This window comes from Salmo salar, chromosome ssa05 (assembly GCF_905237065.1).
Source record: "Salmo salar chromosome ssa05, Ssal_v3.1, whole genome shotgun sequence".
NCBI lineage: Eukaryota > Metazoa > Chordata > Actinopteri > Salmoniformes > Salmonidae > Salmo > Salmo salar.
Window position 1 is genome coordinate 92,043,836 of NC_059446.1, and position 27,682 is coordinate 92,071,517.

Sequence of the window (27,682 nt, forward strand, 5' to 3'; positions counted from 1 at the left end):
TGTGAATGATTATTAATCTGTGTAGGTGTCACGTCCTGACCAGTAAAGAGGTTATTTGTTATTGTAGTTTGGTCAGGACGTGGCAGGGGGTGTTTGTTTAATGTGTTTCAGGGTTTGTTGGGCTATGTTCTATGTTAGTCTATTTCTATGTCTGTGTCTAGTTTATCTATTTCTATGCTTAGTTTATTGGTTTGACCTTCAATTGCAGGCAGCTGTTTCTCGTTGCCTCTAATTGAAGGTCCTATTTAGTAGGGGTGTTTTTTCATGGGTTTTTGTGGGTAGTTGTTCCGTGTGTAGCTGTGTGTCTCACAGGACTGTTTCTTCGTCGTTGTTTTGTTTAAGTGTTAGTTTTGGTTTTTCATCTTAATAAAGAAGATGAGTATTCACATTCCCGCTGCGCGTTGGTCCCATCTTTACGACGAACGTGACAGTAGGTGTGAATGATTTTTCTCAAAGTTTAATCTACAGGTTTCTTTATTACATCTCAATTATAATTGTTCTGTTTAAATAGCCTTTAACTGCAGTTTGATTGAATTTTTATTTGCTAGCGTTAGTTTCCTCCCTGATAGTCTGTTTCCAACATTACAAATCCGTATCAGTCAGCCAGATCCAGTGGCTGTTTACAAATTGCCCTTTTCTGTTTATCTCCCCAATTACATTATCTACACTGACTTTCTGGCTGGATCCCATTATCTAAACTGAGTTTCTGGCTGATTCCAAAGAGCTGAAATCCATCACAGAGAACAAGAGCAGCTGAGCTATTGTCCTGTATTCCACTACCCATCCAACACCTCATCTCTAGTCCTGACTGCATGCAACACCATTTAACATTTCTGATTGTTTACTTCCTTTCTGATTATTGTTTATTTCACTTGCTTTGGTAATGTAAACATATGGTTCCCCATGTCAATAAAGCTCACTTAAAATGTATTTCATTGATTTGAATTGAAAGAAAGAGAGAGAGGAAGATTAAAATAAAAGTCCTGACTGCATGCAACAGCGTTTAGATCCACCATGGAGCAGCGTGAAGGGAGAAGAGGTGGTTCCTCAACATGATGTGAAGGGAGAAGAGGTGGTTCCTCAACATGGTGTGAAGGGAGTAGAGATGGTTCCTCAACATGGTGTGAAGGGAGTAGAGATGGTTCCTCAACATGATGTGAAGGGAGTAGAGATGGTTCCTCAACATGGTGTGAAGGGAGTAGAGATGGTTCCTCAACATGATGTGAAGGGAGTAGAGATGGATCCTCAACATGGTGTGAAGGGAGAAGAGATGGTTCCTCAACATGGTGTGAAGGGAGAAGAGATGGTTCCTCAACATGATGTGAAGGGAGTAGAGATGGTTCCTCAACATGGTGTGAAGGGAGTAGAGATGGTTCCTCAACATGATGTGAAGGGAGTAGAGATGGATCCTCAACATGATGTGAAGGGAGAAGAGATGGATCCTCAACATGGTGAGAAGAGATGGTTCCTCAACATGGTGTGAAGGGAGTAGAGATGGTTCCTCAACATGATGTGAAGGGAGAAGAGATGGTTCCTCAACATGATGTGAAGGGAGTAGAGATGGATCCTCAACATGGTGTGAAGGGAGTAGAGATGGTTCCTCAACATGGTGTGAAGGGAGTAGAGATGGTTCCTCAACATGGTGTGAAGGGAGTAGAGATGGTTCCTCAACATGGTGTGAAGGGAGTAGAGATGGTTCCTCAACATGGTGTGAAGGGAGTAGAGATGGTTCCTCAACATGGTGAGAAGGGAGTAGAGATGGTTCCTCAACATGATGTGAAGGGAGTAGAGATGGATCCTCAACATGGTGTGAAGGGAGTAGAGATGGTTCCTCAACATGGTGTGAAGGGAGAAGAGATGGTTCCTCAACATGGTGTGAAGGGAGTAGAGATGGTTCCTCAACATGGTGAGAAGAGATGGTTCCTCAACATGGTGTGAAGGGAGTAGAGATGGTTCCTCAACATGGTGTGAAGGGAGTAGAGATGGTTCCTCAACATGGTGTGAAGGGAGTAGAGATGGTTCCTCAACATGGTGTGAAGGGAGTAGAGATGGATCCTCAACATGGTGTGAAGGGAGTAGAGATGGTTCCTCAACATGGTGTGAAGGGAGAAGAGATGGTTCCTCAACATGGTGTGAAGGGAGTAGAGATGGTTCCTCAACATGGTGAGAAGAGATGGTTCCTCAACATGGTGTGAAGGGAGTAGAGATGGTTCCTCAACATGGTGTGAAGGGAGTAGAGATGGTTCCTCAACATGGTGAGTAGAGATGGTTCCTCAACATGATGTGAAGGGAGAAGAGATGGTTCCTCAACATGATGTGAAGGGAGAAGAGATGGTTCCTCAACATGGTGAGTAGAGATGGTTCCTCAACATGGTGTGAAGGGAGTAGAGATGGTTCCTCAACATGGTGAGTAGAGATGGTTCCTCAACATGGTGTGAAGGGAGTAGAGATGGTTCCTCAACATGGTGTGAAGGGAGTAGAGATGGTTCCTCAACATGGTGTGAAGGGAGTAGAGATGGTTCCTCAACATGGTATGAAGGGAGTAGAGATGGTTCCTCAACATGGTGTGAAGGGAGTAGAGATGGTTCCTCAACATGGTGTGAAGGGAGTAGAGATGGGCTCTACAGCCACTTGAGAGATGGAGAACTTGTTGGGCAGGATAATGCCTTCTCTCCCTGAAGATAGTGTATAATTACACAGACAAACTGCCCTGGTTTACATAATCACACTACAGCTAGCTAGCTACAAGTCATCGTGACAGTCCCCCCCCCCACTCTCTCATCCACCTCTCTCTCTCCGTCTTTCTCTTTCTCTCACTCTCTCTTCTCCACCTCTCCCTGTCTCTCTCTTTCCCCCACTCTGTTCTCCACCTCTCTCTCTGTCTCTCTCTTTCCCTCCCTCTCTCTTCTCCACCTCTCTCTCTCTATCTCTCCGTCTCTCTCTTTCCCTCCCTCTCTCTTCTCCACCTCTCTCTCTCTCCATCTCTCTCTTTCCGTCCCTCTCTCTTCTCCACCTCTCTCTCCGTCTCTCTCTTTCCCTCCCTCTCTCTTCTCCAAATCTCTCTCCGTCTCTCTCTTTCCCTCCCTCTCTCTTCTCCACCTCTCTCTCTCTCTCCGTCTCTCTCTTTCCCTCCCTCTCTCTTCTCCACCTCTCTCTCTCTCCGTCTCTCTCTTTCCCTCCCTCTCTCTTCTCCACCTCTCTCTCCGTCTCTCTCTTTCCCTCCCTCTCTCTTCTCCAATTCTCTCTCCGTCTCTCTCTTTCCCTACCTCTCGATCACTGAATAGATTAACCCACTCCCAGATTACTGGTAATTATTTGCTGGAGCTCAGGGAGGAACTTGTTTTTCCTTGTTAAGCCCCGTGGCATTGGTCCCACTCCCAACCACAGAGAGAGAGAGAGAGAGAGAGAGAGAGAGAGAGAGAGAGAGGGGAGAGAGAGAGAGAGAGAGAGAGAGAGAGAGAGAGAGAGAGAGAGAGAGAGAGAGAGAGAGAGAGAGAGAGAGGAGAGAGAGAGAGAGGGAGAGAGAGAGAGGGAGAGGGAGAGGGAGGGAGAGAGAGAGAGAAAGATAGATAGATGAGTCAGAGAGAGAGAGAGAGAGAGAGAGAGAGAGGTGGTCTGCCCTTGGCTTCATGCTAGCTGGGCCATCTTCCTAATCCTAGGTGCTCTCCTGTCTGAAACAGTCAGACAGACCCCTCTAGGTAATGCAGTCATGCATCACCAAATCTGCATCAAGTGTCAATCCAGTAGCTGAAGGGCTGTTTGAAGTCTCCTCTCTCTTCTCCTTGTCTCTCTTGTCTTTCCAATGTGGGTGGTGATGAAACTCTGATGGAGGCAGGCAACACATTCATCCACCCCCAGTAGACAGACAGCAGAATGACTGCATGTACACTGGTATCTGCATTATACTGTATCAGCATCACAACGCATCGCAGAGTGTATGGAGTAGCTACGGGGGTTAGTGAGGATCATATTTCATCCGCTCTAGAAGTTAGTAAGGAGTGAAACACAGTGATGTAACTGGACACATTGTAGATAATGGTGTTGTTGACACAATGCATACGGAAGCATGATGAAGTGTCATGGATACACACGGAGGGGCAATTAGCTTGCCCTTGATCTTAATTCATTCGATTATAACACGCATATTATAGAAAATATCATATATTGTCCAACATTTGCGGGTGAACAATATACCTACGCGCAACAATTAGTTCAGGTGAAAAAAAACAAGGTGTTTCTTTTTTTCATTTTTTTTTCAAAAGTGGGTAAAATGAAATTTACTGATGTGACATGAAATGGGGTTTTCAGCCAAATAGCAGATGTCGTGAGAGTCTCGTTAAAATAGGCTCCTTTTCCTGGCTCCAAATACAACACGTTAATCTGTAGCCTGCCACCGCAATACACCGTAGACTGTGACATAGCTTCTTTAGTGTGTATTACATCACAAGACAATTCCCCTAGCAGGTAACTAGATAGTCTCAAAGTTGTCGTTTTTCAGAAATCAAGATTCATCCACTCGTTCTCTAATTGTATAATATTGGGGCATTCAGTCTAAGTGGTAGCCTCACAGCAGTGTCACTACTAGAATACTGAACAGCCCACCTGAAGTCCTCAACCTGGACGCGCTGGCAGGTCTGTGACAAACATTGGTTCCATATTGTTGTTCATTAGCCTACCATACGACCCCGTAAAGGTACTTAACCAGCGTTTCAGGAGGAAATGCACAAGATCCACAAGACTAAACCCCGCAACAACAAAAAAAGAGCACAAAATGACCCATCATGTACAATTTGGTTATTGTAAGTTAATAAAACATCGTGATATATTATATTACAAAACTGCAGATGCTTGGTCGTTACTCAGTCAGTCACAGTCCACGAGTTACTAACCAAAGCAGCTCACGTCTGCTATTCGGATGAGTGTACTGCAAGAATATCTATTGAGACTCCGCTCAAAGCCTGCATTGAGCGCAGCCGAAGAAAAATGCGTCCCTAGCACTCCATCCAAAAACCCCTTGCATTTTCCGCGCACGTCCATAACAAAAAAGCTACAATCGATTTTCTCCCGGACCCCAAAAAAATAAAGCAGAACAAGAAGAAATACTGCAATGACGTACCTTTCACACACGAGAACATCATTGAAAATATGAGATTCCAGAATATAATTCCAGTTCTAATCCTCATGGTTCTAGATTGAACTAAATCCGCCCGGCAGCATTTAACGCATCTTCTATTGATCATGTCAGATAGTTCGATAGATCCCGCGTAGTATCCGTCTCTATGCACAGTTTTCATATTTACAACTAAACATGTATGTAGGTTTGGGAAGTATTCCTTTTCAGCCAGAGACAGCGATCCGTAGTGCTGTGCCAGACGCTGAGAACGAAGCTAAAAGTGAGCAGTGGATTTGAGGATAGCACAGCAGCGGCAGCAACCTTGACGTGGACTCAACCATCTCGCCGAGAGGGGCATCAAGTATAATCTCTGGTGTGTTCTTGTCTATCGCTGTATCTCCCTCCACCTCTCTGCCTCCCTGCTCTGCTCTGCTTTGGCTCTGCTCTGCTCTGCTCTGCTCTGCTCTGTTCTGCTCTGGCTATGCCTCTGCTCTGCTCTGCTCAACCCTCCTGCGATGGATAGCTGTACTTTAGGATGCTGCCGTATCAAATCGGACCATTGAACTGGACTCCATGCATTTGCAAGCTGCTGATTAAATCATTACCTCAATAGAAATACAAGCACACGTGTATAAACCCAATGAGAGATAATGTCAGCTTGTTGTTTGGGGCAGCTGGATATAAAGGTTTGACAGCAATCTCATTCTAAAACAAAGCTGAAGAAACAAACCCGCCTGCTAGGAAACAGCAGAACTGTCATTTATTGTCGCTGATGAGAATCACATTTGCAATAGAAAGACGAGATGATTATTGTAACGGAATGGTGAACTGCACGGGGCAAGAGTTCTTCTGCCCTCTGCAGGTTTACTAGTCACTTTAAACAGGAAGTGAATGGTGGGATTTAAATAGTCTTAACTGAAACAGCACACCAAACTATTCCATCATTTGTTGTGAAAGGGTAGGCTATTTCTATGACTTTTTGGGAAGAAAATTCTGTCAGTCTGATACCTATAAAGTGTTAATTTAACGTTTTAGTAGCTTGAAAAGTTCTAAGTGAATCAAACGAAGTGAATCTGAGCTGTAGGCGAGTACGTGCTGGGCTGTACTTCTTGGCATAAAGCAACACAATCTCACATTCCATTCGTGCAAATATGTACAAAAAAGTATTTCAGCAGATTTCGTGCATTTTTTGTTGTTGTTGTTGTTGCGTTTCTGTATTAATTCGTGTGAAAAGACCAAAAAAATAAATAAATGTGAGACTTAATTCGTAGGAAAATACATTTTGGGGGGGGGGGGTTATTAGATATGATGGACTATGGTGTTCTACACTGCCTTTTTTTTTGTGTCTGTCACGTCCTGATCATAGAGAGCTCGTATTTTTCTATGGTAGAGTAGGTCAGGGCGTGACTGGGGGGTTTTGTCTAGTTTATTTATTTCTATGTTTGTTTCTAGGTTCTTTTTTTCTATGTTGAGGTTTTTGTCTAGTTTAAATTGTCTATGTTGTGTTCTAGGTTCTTTTTTTCTATGTTGGGTTTTTTGTCTAGTTTACATTTTCTATGTTGTGTTCTAGGTTCTTTTTTCTAGGTTGGGGTTTTCGTATGATTCCCAATTAGAGGCAGCTGGTCATCGTTGTCTCTAATTGGGGATCATATTTAAGTTGTTGTTTTTCCCATTAGTGTTTGTGGGAGATTCTTGTGAGTTTATGCATGTAGCACCTCTTCGTCACGGTTTGTTGTTTATAGTTTATTGCCTGTCTTGCATCGTTTCACATAGAAATAAAGATGTGGAACGATACGCACGCTGCGCCTTGGTCTCTTTCATACGACTCCCGTGACAGTGTCCCACATTTATTTATATATATATATAGATATATAAAAGTGTTAACAACCCAATATTGTTAATCAACCAGATTGTCACCAAAATAATTAGAATATAATAGTAGCCTTACATTGTAGTCTTCTTTTTATAAACACCAATACTGTTTTCTATGCTTGTTTTTCGCTTAACTTGGGGCGGCCTAGTGGTTAGAGTGGAGGGACGGCAGGGTAGCCTAGTGGTTAGAGTGGAGGGACGGCAGGTAGCCTAGTGGTTAGAGTGGAGGGACGGCAGGGTAGCCTAGTGGTTAGAGTGGAGGGACGGCAGGTAGCCTAGTGGTTAGAGTGGAGGGACGGCAGGTAGCCTAGTGGTTAGAGTGGAGGGACGGCAGGGTAGCCTAGTGGTTAGAGTGGAGGGACGGCAGGTAGCCTAGTGGTTAGAGTGGAGGGACGGCAGGTAGCCTTGTGGTTAGAGTGGAGGGACGGCAGGTAGACCAGTGGTTAGAGTGGAGGGGCGGCAGGTAGCCTAGTGGTTAGAGTGGAGGGACGGCAGGTAGACCAGTGGTTAGAGGGGGGAGGCAGGTAGCCTAGTGGTTAGAGTGGAGGGACGGCAGGTAGCCTAGTGGTTAGAGTGGAGGGACGGCAGGTAGCCTAGTGGTTAGAGTGGAGGGACGGCAGGTAGCCTAGTGGTTAGAGTGGAGGGACGGCAGGTAGCCTAGTGGTTAGAGGGGGAGGCAGGTAGCCTAGTGGTTAGAGTGGAGGGACGGCAGGTAGCCTAGTGGTTAGAGTAGGGGGACGGCAGGTAGCCTAGTGGTTAGAGTGGAGGGACAGCAGGTAGCCTAGTGGTTAGAGTGGAGGGACGGCAGTAGACTAGTGGTTGGGGTTTGGGTAGCCCAGGTTAGAGGGGGAGGGCATGGGTGCCTAGTGGGATGCAGGTTTCTAGTGGTTAGAGGGGAGGCAGGTAGCCTAGTGGTTAGAGTGGAGGGACGGCAGGTAGCCTAGTGGTTAGAGTGGAGGGACGGCAGGTAGCCTAGTGGTTAGAGTGGGGACGGCAGGTAGCCTAGTGGTTAGAGTGGAGGGACGGCAGGTAGCCTAGTGGTTAGAGTGGAGGGACGGCAGGTAGCCTAGTGGTTAGAGGGGGGACGGCAGGTAGCCTAGTGGTTAGAGTGGAGGGACGGCAGGTAGCCTAGTGGTTAGAGTGGAGGGACGGCAGGTAGCCTAGTGGTTAGAGTGGAGGGACGGCAGGTAGCCTAGTGGTTAGAGGGGGAGGCAGGTAGCCTAGTGGTTAGAGTGGAGGGACGGCAGGTAGCCTTGTGGTTAGAGTGGAGGGACGGCAGGTAGCCTAGTGGTTAGAGTGGAGGGACGGCAGGTAGCCTAGTGGTTAGAGTGGAGGGACGGCAGGTAGCCTAGTGGTTAGAGGGGGAGGCAGGTAGCCTAGTGGTTAGAGTGGAGGGACGGCAGGTAGCCTAGTGGTTAGAGGGGGAGGCAGGTAGCCTAGTGGTTGAGAGTGGAGGGACGGCAGGTAGACTTCTGGTTAGAGGGGGAGGCAGGTAGCCTAGTGGTTAGAGGGGAGGCAGGTAGCCTAGTGGTTAGAGGGGGGAGGCAGGTAGCCTAGTGGTTAGAGGGGGGAGGCAGGGTAGCCTAGTGGTTAGAGGGGGGAGGCAGGGTAGCCTAGTGGTTAGAGGGAGGAGGCAGGTAGCCTAGTGGTTAGAGGGGGGAGGCAGGGTAGCCTAGTGGTTAGAATGTTGGACCAGTAACCGAATTGTTTGCTAGATCAAATCCCGGAGCTGACAAGGTACAAATCTGTCGTTCTTCCCCTGAACAAGGCAGTTAACCCACTGTTCCTAGACCGTTATTGTAAATAATAATTTGTTCTTAACTGACTTGCCTGGTTAAATAAAGGTTAAACAGATACTTTAAGATACTGGGAGTCAGAAAGGCTCATTTTCCCTTTTCTGATTTTCTTTAAAACACATTTCATATTTCGTGGAGCCTAAATGACAGTTTCCTTGATAAAGCATTTCATACAAAACTACAGTTGAAGTGGGAAGTTTACATCCACCTTAGCCAAATACATTTCAACTCAGTTTTTCACAATTCCTGACATTTAATCCTAGTAAAAATGGAGTTAGGATTACCACTTTATTTTAAGAATGTGTAATGTCAGAATAATAGTAGAGAAGGAATTATTTCAGCTTTTATTTCTTTCATCACATTCCCAGTGGGTCAGAAGTTTACATACACTCAATTAGTATTTGGTAGCATTGCCTTTAAATTGTTTAACTTGGGTCAAACATTTTGGGTAGCCTTCCACAAGCTTCTCACAATAAGTTGGGTGAATTTTGGCCCATTGCTCCTGACAGAGCTGGTGTAACTGAGTCAGGTTTGTAGGCCTCCTTGCTCACACACGCTTTTTCAATTTTGCCCACTATTTTTCTATAAGATTGAGGTCAGGGCTTTGTGATGGCCACTCCAATACCTTGACTTTGTTGTCCTTAAGACATTTTCCACAACTTTGGAAGTTTGCTTGGGGTCATTGTGCATTTGGAAGAACCATTTGTGACCAAGCTTTAACTTTCTGACTGATGTCTTGAGATGTTGCTTCAATGTAGCCACATCATTTTCCTACCTCATGATGCCATCTATTTTATGAAGTGCACCAGACCCACCTGCAGCAAAGCACCCCCACAACATGATGCTGTCACCCCGTGCTTCACGGTTGGGATGGTGTTCTTCGGCTTGCAAGCCTCCCCCTTTTTCCTCCGAACATAAAGATGGTCATTATGGCCAAACAGTTATATTTTTGTTTCATCAGACCAGAGGACATTTCTCCAGAAAGTACGATCTTTGTCACCATGTGCAGTTGCAAACCGTAGTCTGGCTTTTTTATGGCGGTTTTGGAGCAGTGGCTTCTTCCTTGCTGAGCGGCCTTTCAGGTTATGTCCATATAGGACTCGTTTTACTGTGGATAAAGATACTTTTGTACCTGTTTCCTCCAGCATCTTCACAAGGTCCTTTGCTGTTGTTCTGGGATTGATTTGCACTTTTCGCACCAAAGTACATTCATCTCTAGGAGACAGAACGTGTCTCCTTCCTGAGCGGTATGACGGCTGCGTGGTCCCATGGTGTTTATACTTGCCTACTATTGTTTGTACAGATGAATGTGGTACCTTCAGGCGTTTGGAAATTGCTCCCAAGGATGAACCAGACTTGTGGAGGTCTACAATTTATTTTCTGATGTCTTGACTGATTTCTTTTGATTTTCCCATGATGTCATGCAAGGAGGCACTGAGTTTGAAGGTAGACCTTGAAGTACATCCACAGGTACACCTCAAATTGACTCAAATTATGTCAATTAGCCTATCAGAAGCTTCCAAAGCCATGACATAATTTTCTGGAATTTTCCAAACTGTTTAAAGGCACAGTCAACTTAGTGTATGTAAACTTCTGACCCACTGGAATTGTGAAACAGTGAATTATAAGTGAAATAATCTGTCTCTAAACAATTGTTGGGAAAATGACTTGTGTCATGCACAAAGTAGATGTCCTAACCGACTTGCTAACAAGTTTTAATGACTCCAACCTAAGTGTATGTAAACTTCGACTTCAGCTGTTTGTCGAATTCAGTGAGGTTCAACCAGATTGGAGGAAAAAATACAGATGTATTTATTATTATTTTTGTAGCGATGAAGGTATTTGATTGGGGATACACACACACGCACACGCACGCACGCACGCACGCACGCACGCACACAACATGTAAGCCGATGAAGGTAGATGGGGAAGGGGAACAAGAGGGAAAAAACACACACACACACACACACACACACACACACACACACACACACACACACACACACAAAGTACACACACACACTTTGTTTGTACTCATGTTATAGCCATCTCTTGACTTTTATATGAATGATTATTAATACAATATTTGTATCTAGTTGTCATGTATTCATTACTGGTCACATGTTTGTAGCTTGCATGTTTCAGTAATGATTAACATGGTTAAAAAGTCCTAAGTCTCGGCTTGATTTAGCTTTTGGTATATTTGGCATTTTTATACACATTCTGTATTTCCACTGAAGAAAAAGCAATAATTAATCAACAAACTACTGTAAATAAATGAACACTACCTGTTATAAAAACAGGAAATTGCTCTCTGTAAATAAATGGTGAGAAATGCTCAGTCTGAAGCCGTTCAGCTAGAGGTTTCACAGCCCTGTAACAACCTTTAAAAAAAAGGTAAATAAACAATTTTACAACCTCTGGGGTATAACATGTTGGGCAAAGTGGTATAGGAGAGTCTGGCATATAATCTCTAACTTGAGCTCAGTCTTCGCCAATGAGAACCAAAAGGGGCCTGGCTCCGTCCTTCATGACTGGGAAAGGCCTCGATTCTAGGCCGTAGAAAATCCTCCATCCATCTCATTAGATCAGAACAGGATGGATTCAACAGTGATTCATATTAATGGTTTGCATCAACCAACAAAAAAAGAAAGGAAAGTTGTGTTTTGCTGCATAAAACACTTCCATTATCTGTTTACCTGTATGATGTGGATCACTGTCAGGTTATTAGATATATACACTACAGTTACAACAGCACAGCATGTAATAACACTTTAAAACAGGTCGTTTGTAAATGTGTACAATGTGTTTGTTTTGAGTCCACACTGGTAAGTTAACTTATATCACTTAGACTACAATCACAGAGGATTTTCTTCTGAATCACTGGTCAGGGCATAACACTTTCCATTCAGCTTCAGGTAACTTTGATGTAAGGCTTGATTACACCTGTAGTGAGTACTTCTATCCCGTCACGCCCATTGTCACTTATCAATTGTTCTCTAGATCAATGTAATTACACCCAACACAATGTTGAAAAACAGAAGGCTTCCCACCACTCGATCACATAACTAGACGTGAGCTGGACGTGATCCCAACGCTGCCACCAGTGTAGCGGAAGGAAGTGAAAGCTGCAACAGGGACTCTAACCAGGGCCCATACGTGATAAAATGAGCTACAACAGGGACTCTAACCAGGGCTCATACGCTGCAACAGGGACTCTAACCAGGGCCCATACGCTGCAACAGGACTCTAACCAGGGCATACGCTGCAACAGGGACTCTAACCAGGGCTCATACGCTGCAACAGGGACTCTAACCAGGGCCCATACGCTGCAACAGGGACTCTAACCAGGGCTCATACCTGACAAAATGAGCTCCATTGTTGCCCTGAAAGCCTAGTATTCCTCTGGGCAGAGGCAGTAGGCCTACAATGCTGGCATATGCCTTGTTACAATAGCCTAAGTACTGTATATAACATGATTGACACGACTGTAATAATCATCATGAAACGGCCTTTGGAAGTGCCATAAGTGTAAGCCAACATAATTCATTATTTTACATGAACCTGTTTAACTGCATTGACATGGCTTAATTGATTATAGTCCAGACTCGTTATAGATATGTCTTAATTGATTATAGTCCAGACTCGTTATAGATATGTCTTAATTGATCATAGTCCAGACTCGTTAAAGATATGTCTTAATTGATCATAGTCCAGACTCGTTATAGATATGTCTTAATTGATCATAGTCCAGACTCGTTAAAGATATGTCTTAATTGATTATAGTCCAGACTTGTATTTCTGAGCAATTTGATGTCATTTTAATGGACAAAAAGAATGTGCTTTTCTTTAAAGGACATTTCTAAGTGACCCCAAACGTTTGAACGGTAGTGTACATCCAGAGGAGATTTTCAGTAGATGGGAGAAACGATATTCACCACATTAAGGCCTTGAATCTTGACTCCTGGGACTGAAAATATGGTGAATTTTATTATTACCATAAGGCCAGCCAGCAGGGAAACCATAGAATATAAAATATCATATAAAAGGTAATATGATAAAGCAGCGGCAGTGATCGGGTACTGTCCATGGTAGTGAACTCACAGAGACTGGGTACTGTCCATGGTGCTGAACGCACAGAGGTTGGGTACTGTCCGTGGTGCTGAACTCACAGAGACTGGGTACTGTCCATGGTGCTGAACTCACAGAGGTTGGGTACTGTCCATGGTGGTGAACTCACAGCGACTGGGTACTGTCCATGGTGGTGAACTCACAGAGACTGGGTACTGTCTATGGTGCTGAACTCACAGAGACTTGGTACTGTCCATGGTGCTGAACTCACAGAGGTTGGGAAATGTCCATGGTGCAGAATTCACAGAGACTGGGTACTGTCCATGGTGTTGAACTCACAGAGACTTGGTACTGTCCATGGTGCTGAACTCACAGAGACTTGGTACTGTCCATGGTGCTGAATTCACAGAGACTGGGTAATGTCCATGGTGCAGAATTCACAGAGACTGGGTACTGTCCACGGTGGTGAACTCAGAGACTTGGTACTGTCCATGGTGCTGAACTCACAGAGACTTGGTACTGTCCATGGTGCTGAACTCACAGAGACTGGGTACTGTCCATGGTGTTGAACTCACAGAGACTTGGTACTGTCCATGGTGCTGAACTCACAGAGACTTGGTACTGTCCATGGTGCTGAATTCACAGAGACTGGGTACTGTCCACGGTGGTGAACTCAGAGACTTGGTACTGTCCACGGTGCTGAACTCACAGAGACTTGGTACTGTCCATGGTGCTGAACTCACAGAGGCTGGGTACTGTCCATGGTGGTGAACTCACAGAGACTGGGTACTGTCCACGGTGCTGAACTCACAGAGACTTGGTACTGTCCATGGTGCTGAACTCACAGAGACTTGGTACTGTCCACGGTGGTGAACTCACAGAGACTTGGTACTGTCCACGGTACTGAACTCACAGAGACTGGGTACTGTCCATGGTGCTGAACTCACAGAGACTGGGTACTGTCCACGGTGGTGAACTCACAGAGACTTGGTACTGTCCATGGTGCTGAACTCACAGCGACTGGGTACTGTCCATGGTGGTGAACTCACAGAGACTTGGTACTGTCCATGGTGCTGAACTCAGAGACTTGGTACTGTCCATGGTGGTGAACTCACAGAGACTGGGTACTGTCCATGGTGCTGAACTCAGAGACTGGGTACTGTCCATGGTGCTGAACTCACAGAGACTTGGTACTGTCCATGGTGCTGAACTCAGAGACTGGGTACTGTCCATGGTGCTGAACTCACAGAGACTGGGTACTGTCCATGGTGCTGAACTCACAGAGACTGGGTACTGTCCATGGTGCTGAACTCACAGAGACGTGGTACTGTCCATGGTGCTGAACTCACAGCAGCTGGGTACTGTCCATGGTGCTGAACTCAGAGACTGGGTACTGTCCATGGTGATGAACTCACAGAGACTGGGTACTGTCCATGGTGATGAACTCACAGAGACTGGGTACTGTCCATGGTGGTGAACTCAGAGACTGGGTACTGTCCATGGTGCTGAACTCAGAGACTTGGTACTTTCCATGGTGCTGAACACAGAGACTGGGTACTGTCCATGGTGCTGAACTCAGAGACTGGGTACTGTCCATGGTGCTGAACTCAGAGACTGGGTACTGTCCATGGTGCTGAACTACAGAGACTGGGTACTGTCCATGTTGCTGAACTACAGAGACTGGGTACTGTCCATGGTGCTTAACTCACAGAGACTGGGTACTGTCCATGGTGCTGAACACAGAGACTGGGTACTGTCCATGGTGCTGAACACAGAGACTGGGTACTGTCCATGGTGTTGAACTCAGAGACTGGGTACTTTCCATGGTGCTGAACACAGAGACTGGGTACTGTCCATGGTGCTGAACTCAGAGACTGGGTACTGTCCATGGTGCTGAACTCACAGAGACTGGGTACTGTCCATGGTGCTGAACTCACAGAGACTGGGTACTGTCCATGGTGCTGAACTCAGAGACTGGGTACTGTCCATGGTGCTGAACTCAGAGACTGGGTACTGTCCATGGTGCTGAACTCACAGAGACTGGGTACTGTCCATGGTGCTGAACTCACAGAGACTGGGTACTGTCCATGGTGCTGAACACAGAGACTGGATACTGTCCATGGTGTTGAACTCAGAGACTGGTACTGTCCATGGTGCTGAACTCAGAGACTTGGTACTGTCCATGGTGCTGAACTCACACTGACGATGCGTTGGAGAGTAGAATGGACACTATCCAGCGCTGTCTATTCCTAATAGGACACTACCCTGGGAACAGTGTGTTATTTGCGACACATAATATGAATTCACCAGTCACTGTGATCGATGAGGGGGCTCACGAGAACATGTTGGTGCTTCTCAACTGGCCTGACTCCCTGCCTGTTGATGAACTAATGGCCTGACTCCCTGCCTGTTGATGAACTACTCTCCCTGCCTGTTGAGACGCCTGGACTACTGGCCTGACTCCCTGCCTGTTGATGAACTACTGGCCTGACTTCCTGCCTGTTGATGAACTACTGGCCTGACTCCCTGCGGAGAACTACTGGCGACTCCGCCTGTTGAGAACAATGGCCTGACTCCTGCCTGTTGATGAACTACTGGCTGACTCCCTGCCTGTTGATGAACTACTGGCCTGACTTCCTGCCTGTTGATGAACTACTGCTCCTGCCTGTTGATGAACTACTGGCCTGACTTCCTGCCTGTTGATGAACTACTGGCCTGACTTCCTGCCTGTTGATGAACTACTGGCCTGACTTCCTGCCTGTTGATGAAATACTGGCCTGACTTCCTGCCTGTTGATGAACTACTGGCCTGACTTCCTGCCTGTTGATGAACTACTGGCCTGACTCCCTGCCTGTTGATGAACTACTGTTCTCCTTCTGATCTCCTCTGCCTGGCAGTTAAAGCGTCTTGTTAACTACAGGACAGTCTGTCTGCTGTAGTCTGCTGTAGTCTGCTGTAGTCTGCTGTAGTCTGCTGTGGTCTGCTGTAGTCTGCTGTAGTCTGCTGTAGTCTGCTGTAGTCTGCTGTAGTCTGCTGTAGTCTGCTGTGGTCTGCTGTGGTCTGCTGTGGTCTGCTGTAGTCTGCTGTAGTCTGCTGTAGTCTGCTGTAGTCTGCTCCAGAGCTAGTGTTAATCACCGTGACCTCATCCACTCTCTAGCTACTGTATCTCTGGAGAGATGAATTCCTGGATCACACACATATATAATTATCCAGGAGAGAGAGAGACAGAGAGAGACAGAGAGAGAGAAAAGAGAGAGAAAAGAGAGGGAAAGAGAGCGAGAGAGAAAGAGAAAGAGAGAGAAAGAGAGAGAGAAAGAGAGAGAAAGAGAGAGCGAGAGAGAGAAAAAAAGAGAGAGAAAGAGAGACAGAGAGAGAAAGAGAGACAGAGAAGAGATGTATGGAGACAGTCGGTGAGGAGCGAGAGAGAGGGGGGAGGGTAGAGAGGGAGGGAGATGCGTGTGTACGTGTCAGTGTGTGCGTGTCAGTGTGTATGTGTTTGTGTGTGTACATGTTTGTGTGTGTACGTGTTTGTGTGTGCACGTGCCTATATGTGCCTGTCAGGGAGATTTGGAGAGATTTGTTTTCCGGGGGGTCATGGGGGCTCGTGTCTGCCTGGAGGGGAGTCAGAGCAGGTCTGGAGGGGGGCTAGAAGGGGTTGGCTGCACCCTGTGAGGGGAGCACAGAGGTGGGATTAGCTGGTTTATCCTGCAGTAAGTCTGGTTCTGACCTGGTCCCTGGTCCTGTTTGTCAGTGATATGTAGCCTGTGGTTCCCTCCTGTCTGTCAGTCATCTGGACCCTGTGGTTCTCTCCTGTCTGTCAGTCATCTGGACCCTGTGGTTCTCTCCTGTCTGTCAGTCATCTGGACCCTGTGGTTCTCTCCTGTCTGTCAGTCATCTGGACCCTGTGGTTCCCTCCTGTCTGTCAGTCATCTACTGGACCCTGTGGTTCTCTCCTGTCTGTCAGCCATCTGGACCGTGTGGTTCTCTCCTGTCTGTCAGTCATCTACTGGACCCTGTGGTTCCCTCCTGTCTGTCAGTCATCTGGACCCTGTGGTTCACTCCTGTCTGTCAGTCATCTGGACCCTGTGGTTCTCTCCTGTCTGTCAGTCATCTGGACCCTGTGGTTCTCTCCTGTCTGTCAGTGATCCTGGACCCTGTGGTTCCCTCCTGTCTGTCAGCCATCTGGGCCCTGTGGTTCCCTCCTGTCTGTCAGTCATCTACTGGACCCTGTGGTTCTCTCCTGTCTGTCAGTCATCTGGACCCTGTGGTTCCCTCCTGTCTGTCAGTCATCTACTGGACCCTGTGGTTCCCTCCTGTCTGTCAGTCATCTACTGGACCCTGTGGTTCCCTCCTGTCTGTCAGTCATCTACTGGACCCTGTGGTTCCCTCCTGTCTGTCAGTCATCTGGACCCTGTGGTTCTCTCCTGTCTGTCAGTCATCTGGACCCTGTGGTTCTCTCCTGTCTGTCTGTCATCTGGACCCTGTGGTTCTCTCCTGTCTGTCAGTCATCTACATGACCCTGTGGTTCTCTCCTGTCTGTCAGTCATCTACTGGACCCTGTGGTTCCCTCCTGTCTGTCAGTCATCTGGACCCTGTGGTTCTCTCCTGTCTGTCAGTCATCTACATGACCCTGTGGTTCTCTCCTGTCTGTCAGTCATCTACTGGACCCTGTGGTTCTCTCCTGTCTGTCAGTCATCTACTGGACCCTGTGGTTCCCTCCTGTCTGTCAGTGATCTGGACCCTGTGGTTCCCTCCTGTCTGTCAGCCATCTGGACCCTGTGGTTCCCTCCTGTCTGTCAGTCATCTACTGGACCCTGTGGTTCTCTCCTGTCTGTCAGTCATCTGGACCCTGTGGTTCTCTCCTGTCTGTCAGTCATCTACTGGACCCTGTGGTTCTCTCCTGTCTGTCAGTCATCTGGACCCTGTGGTTCCCTCCTGTCTGTCAGTCATCTGGACCCTGTGGTTCTCTCCTGTCTGTCAGTCATCTGGACCCTGTGGTTCTCTCCTGTCTGTCAGTCATCTGGACCCTGTGGTTCTCTCCTGTCTGTCAGTCATCTACATGACCCTGTGGTTCCCTCCTGTCTGTCTGTCATCTGGACCCTGTGGTTCTCTCCTGTCTGTCAGTCATCTGGACCCTGTGGTTCCCTCCTGTCTGTCAGTCATCTGGACCCTGTGGTTCCCTCCTGTCTGTCAGTCATCTACATGACCCTGTGGTTCTCTCCTGTCTGTCAGTCAACTACTGGACCCTGTGGTTCTCTCCTGTCTGTCAGTCATCTACTGGACCCTGTGGTTCCCTCCTGTCTGTCAGTGATCTGGACCCTGTGGTTCCCTCCTGTCTGTCAGCCATCTGGACCCTGTGGTTCCCTCCTGTCTGTCAGTCATCTACTGGACCATGTGGTTCTCTCCTGTCTGTCAGTCATCTGGACCCTGTGGTTCTCTCCTGTCTGTCAGTCATCTACTGGACCCTGTGGTTCCCTCCTGTCTGTCAGTCATCTACTGGACCCTGTGGTTCCCTCCTGTCTGTCAGTCATCTACTGGACCCTGTGGTTCTCTCCTGTCTGTCAGTCATATGGACCCTGTGGTTCTCTCCTGTCTGTCTGTCATCTGGACCCTGTGGTTCTCTCCTGTCTGTCAGTCATCTACTGGACCCTGTGGTTCCCTCCTGTCTGTCAGTCATCCTGGACCCTGTGGTTCCCTCCTGTCTGTCAGTCATCTACATGACCCTGTGGTTCTCTCCTGTCTGTCAGTCAACTACTGGACCCTGTGGTTCTCTCCTGTCTGTCAGTCATCTACTGGACCCTGTGGTTCCCTCCTGTCTGTCAGTCATATGGACCCTGTGGTTCCCTCCTGTCTGTCAGTCATATGGACCCTGTGGTTCCCTCCTGTCTGTCAGTCATATGGACCCTGTGGTTCTCTCCTGTCTGTCAGTCATATGGACCCTGTGGTTCTCTCCTGTCTGTCAGTCATCTACTGGACCCTGTGGTTCTCTCCTGTCTGTCAGTCATATGGACCCTGTGGTTCCCTCCTGTCTGTCAGTCATCTGGACCCTGTGGTTCTCTCCTGTCTGTCAGTCATCTGGACCCTGTGGTTCTCTGTCAGCATCACGGGGTGGTCTTGGCTCCAGCTTTAACTGTGGATAATTCTCTCTCTCTCTGATGAAAACACCATAGAGATCTCATTGATGCATCTCTCTCTGCATCTCTGTTCGTTTTCCTTCCTGAGGTTCTGTCTTCATCCATCCATCCATCCATCCATATATCATGTTATGTCCCTTCATCCATCCATCCATCCATCCATATATCATGTTATGTCCCTTCATCCATCCATATATCATGTTATGTCCCTTCATCCATCCATCCATCCATCATGTTATGTCCCTTCATCCATCCATCCTTCCATCTATATGTCATATTATGTCCCTTCATCCATCCATCCATATCTTATGTTATGTCCCTTCATCCATCCATCCATATATCATGTTATGTCCCTTCATCCATCCATCCATATATCATGTTATCTCCCTTCATCCATCCATATGGACGATGAGCCTCTCTTCTTCCTCCACAGCAAGTTCTGTGTTTTGTGATGCTTGTGGTCACTCAGTTTGGTATTGAACACTCCTGAGTCTTTCTGTTTCCTCTCAGTTTGGTATTGAACACTCCTGAGTCTTTCTGTTTCCTCTCAGTTCGGTATTGAACACTCCTGAGTCTTTCTGTTTCCTCTCAGTTCGGTATTGAACACTCTGAGCTTTCTGTTTCCTCTCAGTTCGGTATTGAACACTCCTGAGTCTTTCTGTTTCCTCTCAGTTCGGTATTGAACACTCCTGAGTCTTTCTGTTTCCTCTCAGTTCGGTATTGAACACTCCTGAGTCTTTCTGTTTCCTCTCAGTTCGGTATTGAACACTCCTGAGTCTTTCTGTTTCCTCTCAGTTCGGTATTGAACACTCCTGAGTCTTTCTGTTTCCTCTCAGTTCGGTATTGAACACTCCTGAGTCTTTCTGTTTCCTCTCAGTTCGGTATTGAACACTCCTGAGTCTTTCTGTTTCCTCTCAGTTCGGTATTGAACACTCCTGAGTCTTTCTGTTTCCTCTCAGTTCGGTATTGAACACTCCTGAGTCTTTCTGTTTCCTCTCAGTTCGGTATTGAACACTCCTGAGTCTTTCTGTTTCCTCTCAGTTTGGTATTGAACACTCCTGAGTCTTTCTGTTTCCTCTCAGTTCGGTATTGAACACTCCTGAGTCTTTCTGTTTCCTCTCAGTTTGGTATTGAACACTCCTGAGTCTTTCTGTTTCCTCTCAGTTCGGTATTGAACACTCCTGAGTCTTTCTGTTTCCTCTCAGTTCGGTATTGAACACTCCTGAGTCTTTCTGTTTCCTCTCAGTTTGGTATTGAACACTCCTGAGTCTTTCTGTTTCCTCTCAGTTCGGTATTGAACACTCCTGAGTCTTTCTGTTTCCTCTCAGTTTGGTATTGAACACTCCTGAGTCTTTCTGTTTCCTCTCAGTTTGGTATTGAACACTCCTGAGTCTTTCTGTTTCCTCTCAGTTCGGTATTGAACACTCCTGAGTCTTTCTGTTTCCTCTCAGTTCGGTATTGAACACTCCTGAGTCTTTCTGTTTCCTCTCAGTTCGGTATTGAACACTCCTGAGTCTTTCTGTTTCCTCTCAGTTTGGTATTGAACACTCCTGAGTCTTTCTGTTTCCTCTCAGTTCGGTATTGAACACTCCTGAGTCTTTCTGTTTCCTCTCAGTTTGGTATTGAACACTCCTGAGTCTTTCTGTTTCCTCTCAGTTCGGTATTGAACACTCCTGAGTCTTTCTGTTTCCTCTCAGTTCGGTATTGAACACTCCTGAGTCTTCGGTTTCCTCTCAGTTTGGTATTGAACACTCCTGAGTCTTTCTGTTTCCTCTCAGTTTGGTATTGAACACTCCTGAGTCTTTCTGTTTCCTCTCTGAGGCGGAAAGAAACACGATAGAGAGAGAAGGAGAGGGGGAGGAAGAGAGATGGGGAGCGAGGGGAGTGAGGGAGAGAGAGGGGTGGAGGGAGGGACGAGAAATGGGGAGAGAGGGGGGTGGAGGGAGAGAGACGAGAGAGAGAGAAAGAGAGGGGGGATGGAGAGAGAGAGATGCAGAGAGTGAGAGAGCGAGAGAGAGAGAGGGGATGGAGAGAAAGAGAGGGGAGAGATGGAGAGAGAGAGAGGGGGATGGAGAGATAGATGGGGAGAGAGGATGGAGAGATAGATGGGGAGAGAGAGAGGGGGTGGAGAGAGAGAGATGGAGAGAGATAGAGGGGGGATGGAGAGATAGATGGAGAGAGAGGATGGAGAGATAGAGAGAGGCTGGAAATCTGTGGGAGAGAAGGGAAGAGAGCAGCAGGGAGCAGGGATAGAGAGAACAGCAGGGAAGCCAGCCAAAGCACAGAGGAAAGATTTACCTAATACATGTTAAAGATGACGGACATGCTGAGTCACCAACACTTTGAACAGACACAATTATAACTTAATAACCAGAAACCTTTTACTGAGAGCTCTTTATATTTCAATATGTTACTAACAGACTCAGGTGAGTAGCCAGGGTCCCAAAATGGCACCCTATTCCTTATTGAAGTGCACTACTTTAGACCAGGACCAATAGGACACTACTTAGGGATTAGGGTGCAATTTGTGACACAGAACAGACAATTACTTTCTGAAGGTGAGAGTTGTAGTGGTTCTGGTTTCAAACTACATAATATACAGAAATACTTCAAAGAATGTGGGACAGAACCGTGTGGGACAATGCAACGGGCAATATGTTGGATAAATCCACGACCAGACTTAGATCAGCCTACTGTAACCCTCAAACCAAGCTGGTAATAATAAAGGTGGTAGTAACCATAGGATGACATATATATATACATATATACTGCTCAAAAAATAAAGGGAACACTTAAACAACACATCCTAGATCTGAATGAAAGAAATTATCTTATTAAATACTTTTTTCTTTACATAGTTGAATGTGCTGACAACAAAATCACACAAAAGAATCAATGGAAATCCAATTTATCAACCCATGGAGGTCTGGATTAGGAGTCACACTCAAAATGAAAGTGGAAAACCACACTACAGGCTGATCCAACTTTGATGTAATGTCCTTAAAACAAGTCAAAATGAGGCTCAGTAGTGTGTGTGGCCTCCACGTGCCTGTATGACCTCCCTACAACGCCTGGGCATGCTCCTGATGAGGTGGCGGATGGTCTCCTGAGGGATCTCCTCCCAGACCTGGACTAAAGCATCCGCCAACTCCTGGACAGTCTGTGGTGCAACGTGGCGTTGGTGGATGGAGCGAGACATGATGTCCCAGATGTGCTCAATTGGATTCAGGTCTGGGGAACGGGCGGGCCAGTCCATAGCATCAATGCCTTCCTCTTGCAGTAACTGCTGACACACTCCAGCCACATGAGGTCTAGCATTGTCTTGCATTAGGAGGAACCCAGGGCCAACCGCAGCAGCATATGGTCTCACAAGGGGTCTGAGGATCTCATCTCGGTACCTAATGGCAGTCAGGCTACCTCTGGCGAGCACATGGAGGGCTGTGCGGCCCCCCAAGAAATGCCACCCCACACCATGACTGACCCACCGCCAAACCGGTCATGCTGGAGGATGTTGCAGGCAGCAGAACGTTCTCCATGGCATCTCCAGACTCTGTCACGTGCTCAGTGTGAACCTGCTTTCATCTGTGAAGAGCACAGGGCGCCAGTGGCGAATTTGCCAATCTTGGTGTTCTCTGGCAAATGCCAAACTTTCTGCACGGTGTTGGGCTGTAAGCACAACCCCCACCTGTGGACGTCGGGCCCTCAGACCACCCTCATGGAGTCTGTTTCTGACCGTTTGAGCAGACACATGCACATTTGTGGCCTGCTGGAGGTCATTTTGCAGGGCTCTGGCAGTGCTCCTCCTCCTACTCCTCCTTGCACAAAGGCGGAGTTAGCGGTCCTGCTGCTGGGTTGTTGCCCTCCTACGACCTCCTCCACATCTCCTGATGTACTGGCCTGTCTCCTGGTAGCGCCTCAATGCTCTGGACACTACGCTGACAGACACAGCAAACCTTCCTGCTGCACTACCTGAGCCACTTGTGTGGGTTGTAGACTCCGTCTCATGCTACCACTAGAGTGAAAGCACCGCCAGCATTCAAAAGTGACCAAAACATCAGCCAGGAAGCATAGGAACTGAGAAGTGGTCTGTGGTCCCCACCTGCAGAACCACTCCTTTATTGGGGGTGTCTTGCTAATTGCCTATAATTTCCACCTGTTGTCTATTCCATTTGCACAACAGCATGTGAAATGTATTGTCAATCAGTGTTGCTTCCTAAGTGGACAGTTTGATTTCACAGAAGTGTGATTGACTTGGAGTTACATTGTGTTGTTTAAGTGTTCCCTTTATTTTTTTGAGCAGTGTATATATATATGTTATAGGAATAATGAATAGTAATGGTAGGAAAACAGTCAGGGATGTGGCCTATAGGGGGTCTAGCAGTCAGACTCTGTCCTCTAGAATGTGTTCTTTTGAACTGACTTGCTTAGTTAAATAAAGGTTACATTTAAAAGAGCTAACATGCATTAACAGTAGTTGGCTGTATGTCACTGTACCTAGATGGGCTGCATGTCTGATGACCACACAGACACAACCCTTCATAACAACGCCTGGTTCCCTTCAGGACACAACCCTTCATAACAACGCCTGGTTTCCTTCTAGTCCTTCAGGACACAACCCTTCATAACAACGCCTGGTTCCCTTCTCGTCCTTCAGGACACAACCCTTCATAACAACGCCTGGTTCCCTTCAGGACACAACCCTTCATAACACCGCCTGGTTCCCTTCTAGTCCTTCAGGACACAACCCTTCATAACAACGCCTGGTTCCCTTCAGGACACAACCCTTCATAACAACGCCTGGTTCCCTTCTCGTCCTTCAGGACACAACCCTTCATAACAACGCCTGGTTCCCTTCTCGTCCTTCAGGACACAACCCTTCATAACAACGCCTGGTTTCCTTCTAGTCCTTCAGGACACAACCCTTCATAACAACGCCTGGTTCCCTTCAGGACACAACCCTTCATAACAACGCCTGGTTCCCTTCTCGTCCTTCAGGACACAACCCTTCATAACAACGCCTGGTTCCCTTCTCGTCCTTCAGGACACAACCCTTCATAACAACGCCTTGTTCCCTTCAGGACACAACCCTTCATAACAACGCCTGGTTCCCTTCTAGTCCTTCAGGACACAACCCTTCATAACAACGCCTGGTTCCCTTCTCGTCCTTCAGGACACAACCCTTCATAACAACGCCTGGTTCCCTTCAGGACACAACCCTTCATAACAACATCCTGGTTCCCTTCTCGTCTTTCAGGACACAACCCTTCATAACAACGCCTGGTTTCCTTCTAGTCCTTCAGGACACAACCCTTCATAACAACGCCTGGTTCCCTTCTCGTCCTTCAGGACACAACCCTTCATAACAACGCCTGGTTCCCTTCTCGTCCTTCAGGACACAACCCTTCATAACAACGCCTTGTTCCCTTCAGGACACAACCCTTCATAACAACGCCTGGTTCCCTTCTCGTCCTTCAGGACACAACCCTTCATAACAACGCCTTGTTCCCTTCAGGACACAACCCTTCATAACAACGCCTGGTTCCCTTCTAGTCCTTCAGGACACAACCCTTCATAACAACGCCTGGTTCCCTTCTCGTCCTTCAGGACACAACCCTTCATAACACCGCCTGGTTCCCTTCAGGACACAACCCTTCATAACAACGCCTGGTTCCCTTCTCGTCCTTCAGGACACAACCCTTCATAACAACGCCTGGTTCCCTTCTCGTCCTTCAGGACACAACCCTTCATAACAACGCCTGGTTCTTCCCTTCAGGACACAACCCTTCATAACAACGCCTGGTTCCCTTCTCGTCCTTCAGGACACAACCCTTCATAACAACGCCTGGTTCCCTTCTAGTCCTTCAGGACACAACCCTTCATAACAACGCCTGGTTCCCTTCTCGTCCTTCAGGACACAACCCTTCATAACAACGCCTGGTTCCCTTCTCGTCCTTCAGGACACAACCCTTCATAACAACGCCTGGTTCCCTTCAGTCCTTCAGGACACAACCCTTCATAACAACGCCTGGTTCCTTCCTTCAGGACACAACCCTTCATAACAACGCCTGGTTCCCTTCTAGTCCTTCAGGACACAACCCTTCATAACAACGCCTGGTTCCCTTCAGGACACAACCCTTCATAACAACGCCTGGTTCCCTTCTAGTCCTTCAGGACACAACCCTTCATAACAACGCCTGGTTCCCTTCTAGTCCTTCAGGACACAACCCTTCATAACAACGCCTGGTTCCCTTCAGGACACAACCCTTCATAACAACGCCTGGTTTCCTTCTAGTCCTTCAGGACACAACCCTTCATAACAACGCCTGGTTCCCTTCTCGTCCTTCAGGACACAACCCTTCATAACAACGCCTGGTTTCCTTCTCGTCCTTCAGGACACAACCCTTCATAACAACGCCTGGTTCCCTTCAGGACACAACCCTTCATAACAACGCCTGGTTCCCTTCAGGACACAACCCTTCATAACAACGCCTGGTTCCCTTCTCGTCCTTCAGGACACAACCCTTCATAACAACGCCTGGTTTCCTTCTAGTCCTTCAGGATACAACCCTTCATAACAACGCCTGGTTCCCTTCTCGTCCTTCAGGACACAACCCTTCATAACAACGCCTGGTTCCCTTCTCGTCCTTCAGGACACAACCCTTCATAACAACGCCTGGTTCCCTTCTAGTCCTTCAGGACACAACCCTTCATAACAACGCCTGGTTCCCTTCAGGACACAACCCTTCATAACAACGCCTGGTTCCCTTCAGGACACAACCCTTCATAACAACGCCTGGTTTCCTTCTCGTCCTTCAGGACACAACCCTTCATAACAACGCCTGGTTCCCTTCTCGTCCTTCAGGACACAACCCTTCATAACAACGCCTGGTTCCCTTCTCGTCCTTCAGGACTCCCGGACACAACCCTTCATAACAACATCCTGGTTCCCTTCTCGTCCTTCAGGACACAACCCTTCATAACAACGCCTGGTTCCCTTCTCGTCCTTCAGGACTCCCGGACACAACCCTTCATAACAACGCCTGGTTCCCTTCTCGTCCTTCAGGACTCCCGGACACAACCCTTCATAACAACGCCTGGTTCCCTTCTAGTCCTTCAGGACTCCCGGACACAACCAGCTCAGGTGTATACTGGGGCGGCAGGGTAGCCTAGTGGTTAGAGCGTTGGACTAGTAACCGAAAGGATGCTAGATCGAATCCCCCGAGCTGACAAGGTAAAAATCTGTCGTTCTGCCCCCTGAACAAGGCAGTTCCTAGGCTGTCATTTTAAATAACAATTTGTTCTTAACTGACTTGCCAAGTTAAATAAAATAAAAATACTGGACTCTCTTCAGGTAACATCAGTCCAACATTCCTTCCTGGTTCCAATCTCAGCCATTCCATGGCAACCAACTGGTGGCGTCTGTTGTTTGATCACGTTCACAGCAAGTATGAAATTGCAGCACAGTGCAGAATTTTAATCAAAACGAATGATGACAAAAATCGTCTCTTGTTGCTCGAAGACATTCAATTGTGAGTGTGAGTGCTGGTGCATATTGATTGCAAGGCGTGATTGAATTGCATCTGAATGAGGCTTTCCAATGACACACAGTTCTAAAATAGGAACGTTCCCAGTGTTCCCAATTTACTCCAACTGGGTTTCATCACCAAATTGGAGACAATCAATAAATGATTTGCATGTTCCCCACTGGGAGTAACCTTTCAAGACAAATTAGAACTGTCTTGTTCTTTTGATAGACGCATATCTCAATCAACGATATAGTCCTGTTGTTGTTGTTATTTCCCTCCTCCACTAGAGGAAAGAGAAGGGAGGGGTGGAGCTGTTTAGCTACTCTGTGAAGGTAACAGACAGAGAGAGAGAGAGAGAGAGAGAGAGAGAGAGAGAGAGAGAGAGAGAGAGAGAGAGAGAGAGAGAGAGAGAGAGAGAGAGGTATATCTGTTTAGCTACTCTGTGAAGGTGAGAGAGAGTGAGAGAGTGAGAGATGTATCTGTTTAGCTACTCTGTCACACATGCTTCCAGCTGGTCTAAGAGGATGTGAGCAGAGACACACAGACAGGCTCTCTTCCTCTCTGAAGTGTGGGCTGCATCCCAAATGGCACCCTATTCCCTGTGTAGTGCACTACCTTAGACCACACACACACACACACAAACAGTGGAGACAGACAGCCAGGCTCTCTTTCTCTGTGAAGCTTAGAGAGTTCCTGTGGCTTACAGAGCTGAGGTGGATTGTCCTCTCTGACTCCGTCCAAATGAATGAGTCTGAGGGGCGATTGTCCTCTCTGACTCCGTCCAAATGAATGAGACCCAGTCCTCTTACACTAAGGTCTGAGTTATTCTCCCTATGGCTAGATGACACTAGAGGCTACATCCTAAATGGAACCATAATTCCCTTTGTAGTGCACTGCCTTTGAACGGAATCCAATGGGCCCTGGTCTAAAGTAGTGCTCTATATAGGGAATAGGGCCCTGGTCAAAATAGTTCTCTAATAGGAATAGGACCGAGACCTGGTTAAAGTAGTGCTTTATATAGGGAATAGGACCCTGGTCTAAAGTAGTGCTTTATATAGGTAGTAGGCCCCTGATCTAAAATCAAATCAAATCAAATGTATTTATAAAGCCCTTCTTACATCAGCTGATATCTCAAAGTGCTGTACAGAAACCCAGCCTAAAACCCCAAAC

General features: G+C 47.1%; 1 protein-coding gene across 1 annotated transcript in view; it reads right to left on the reverse strand.

Annotated features, from left to right (window-relative positions):
• The window catches only part of LOC106606155 (CUB and sushi domain-containing protein 3), a 492,730-nt gene extending 487,176 nt beyond the window's left edge, over positions 1-5,554 (reverse strand). Inside the window, 1 exon segment of the mRNA XM_045717778.1 lies at positions 5,117-5,554. Within this exon segment, the coding sequence (XP_045573734.1) occupies positions 5,117-5,294 (178 nt within the window). The 5' untranslated portion in view covers positions 5,295-5,554.
• Between the last annotated feature and the right edge of the window lie 22,128 nt (positions 5,555-27,682).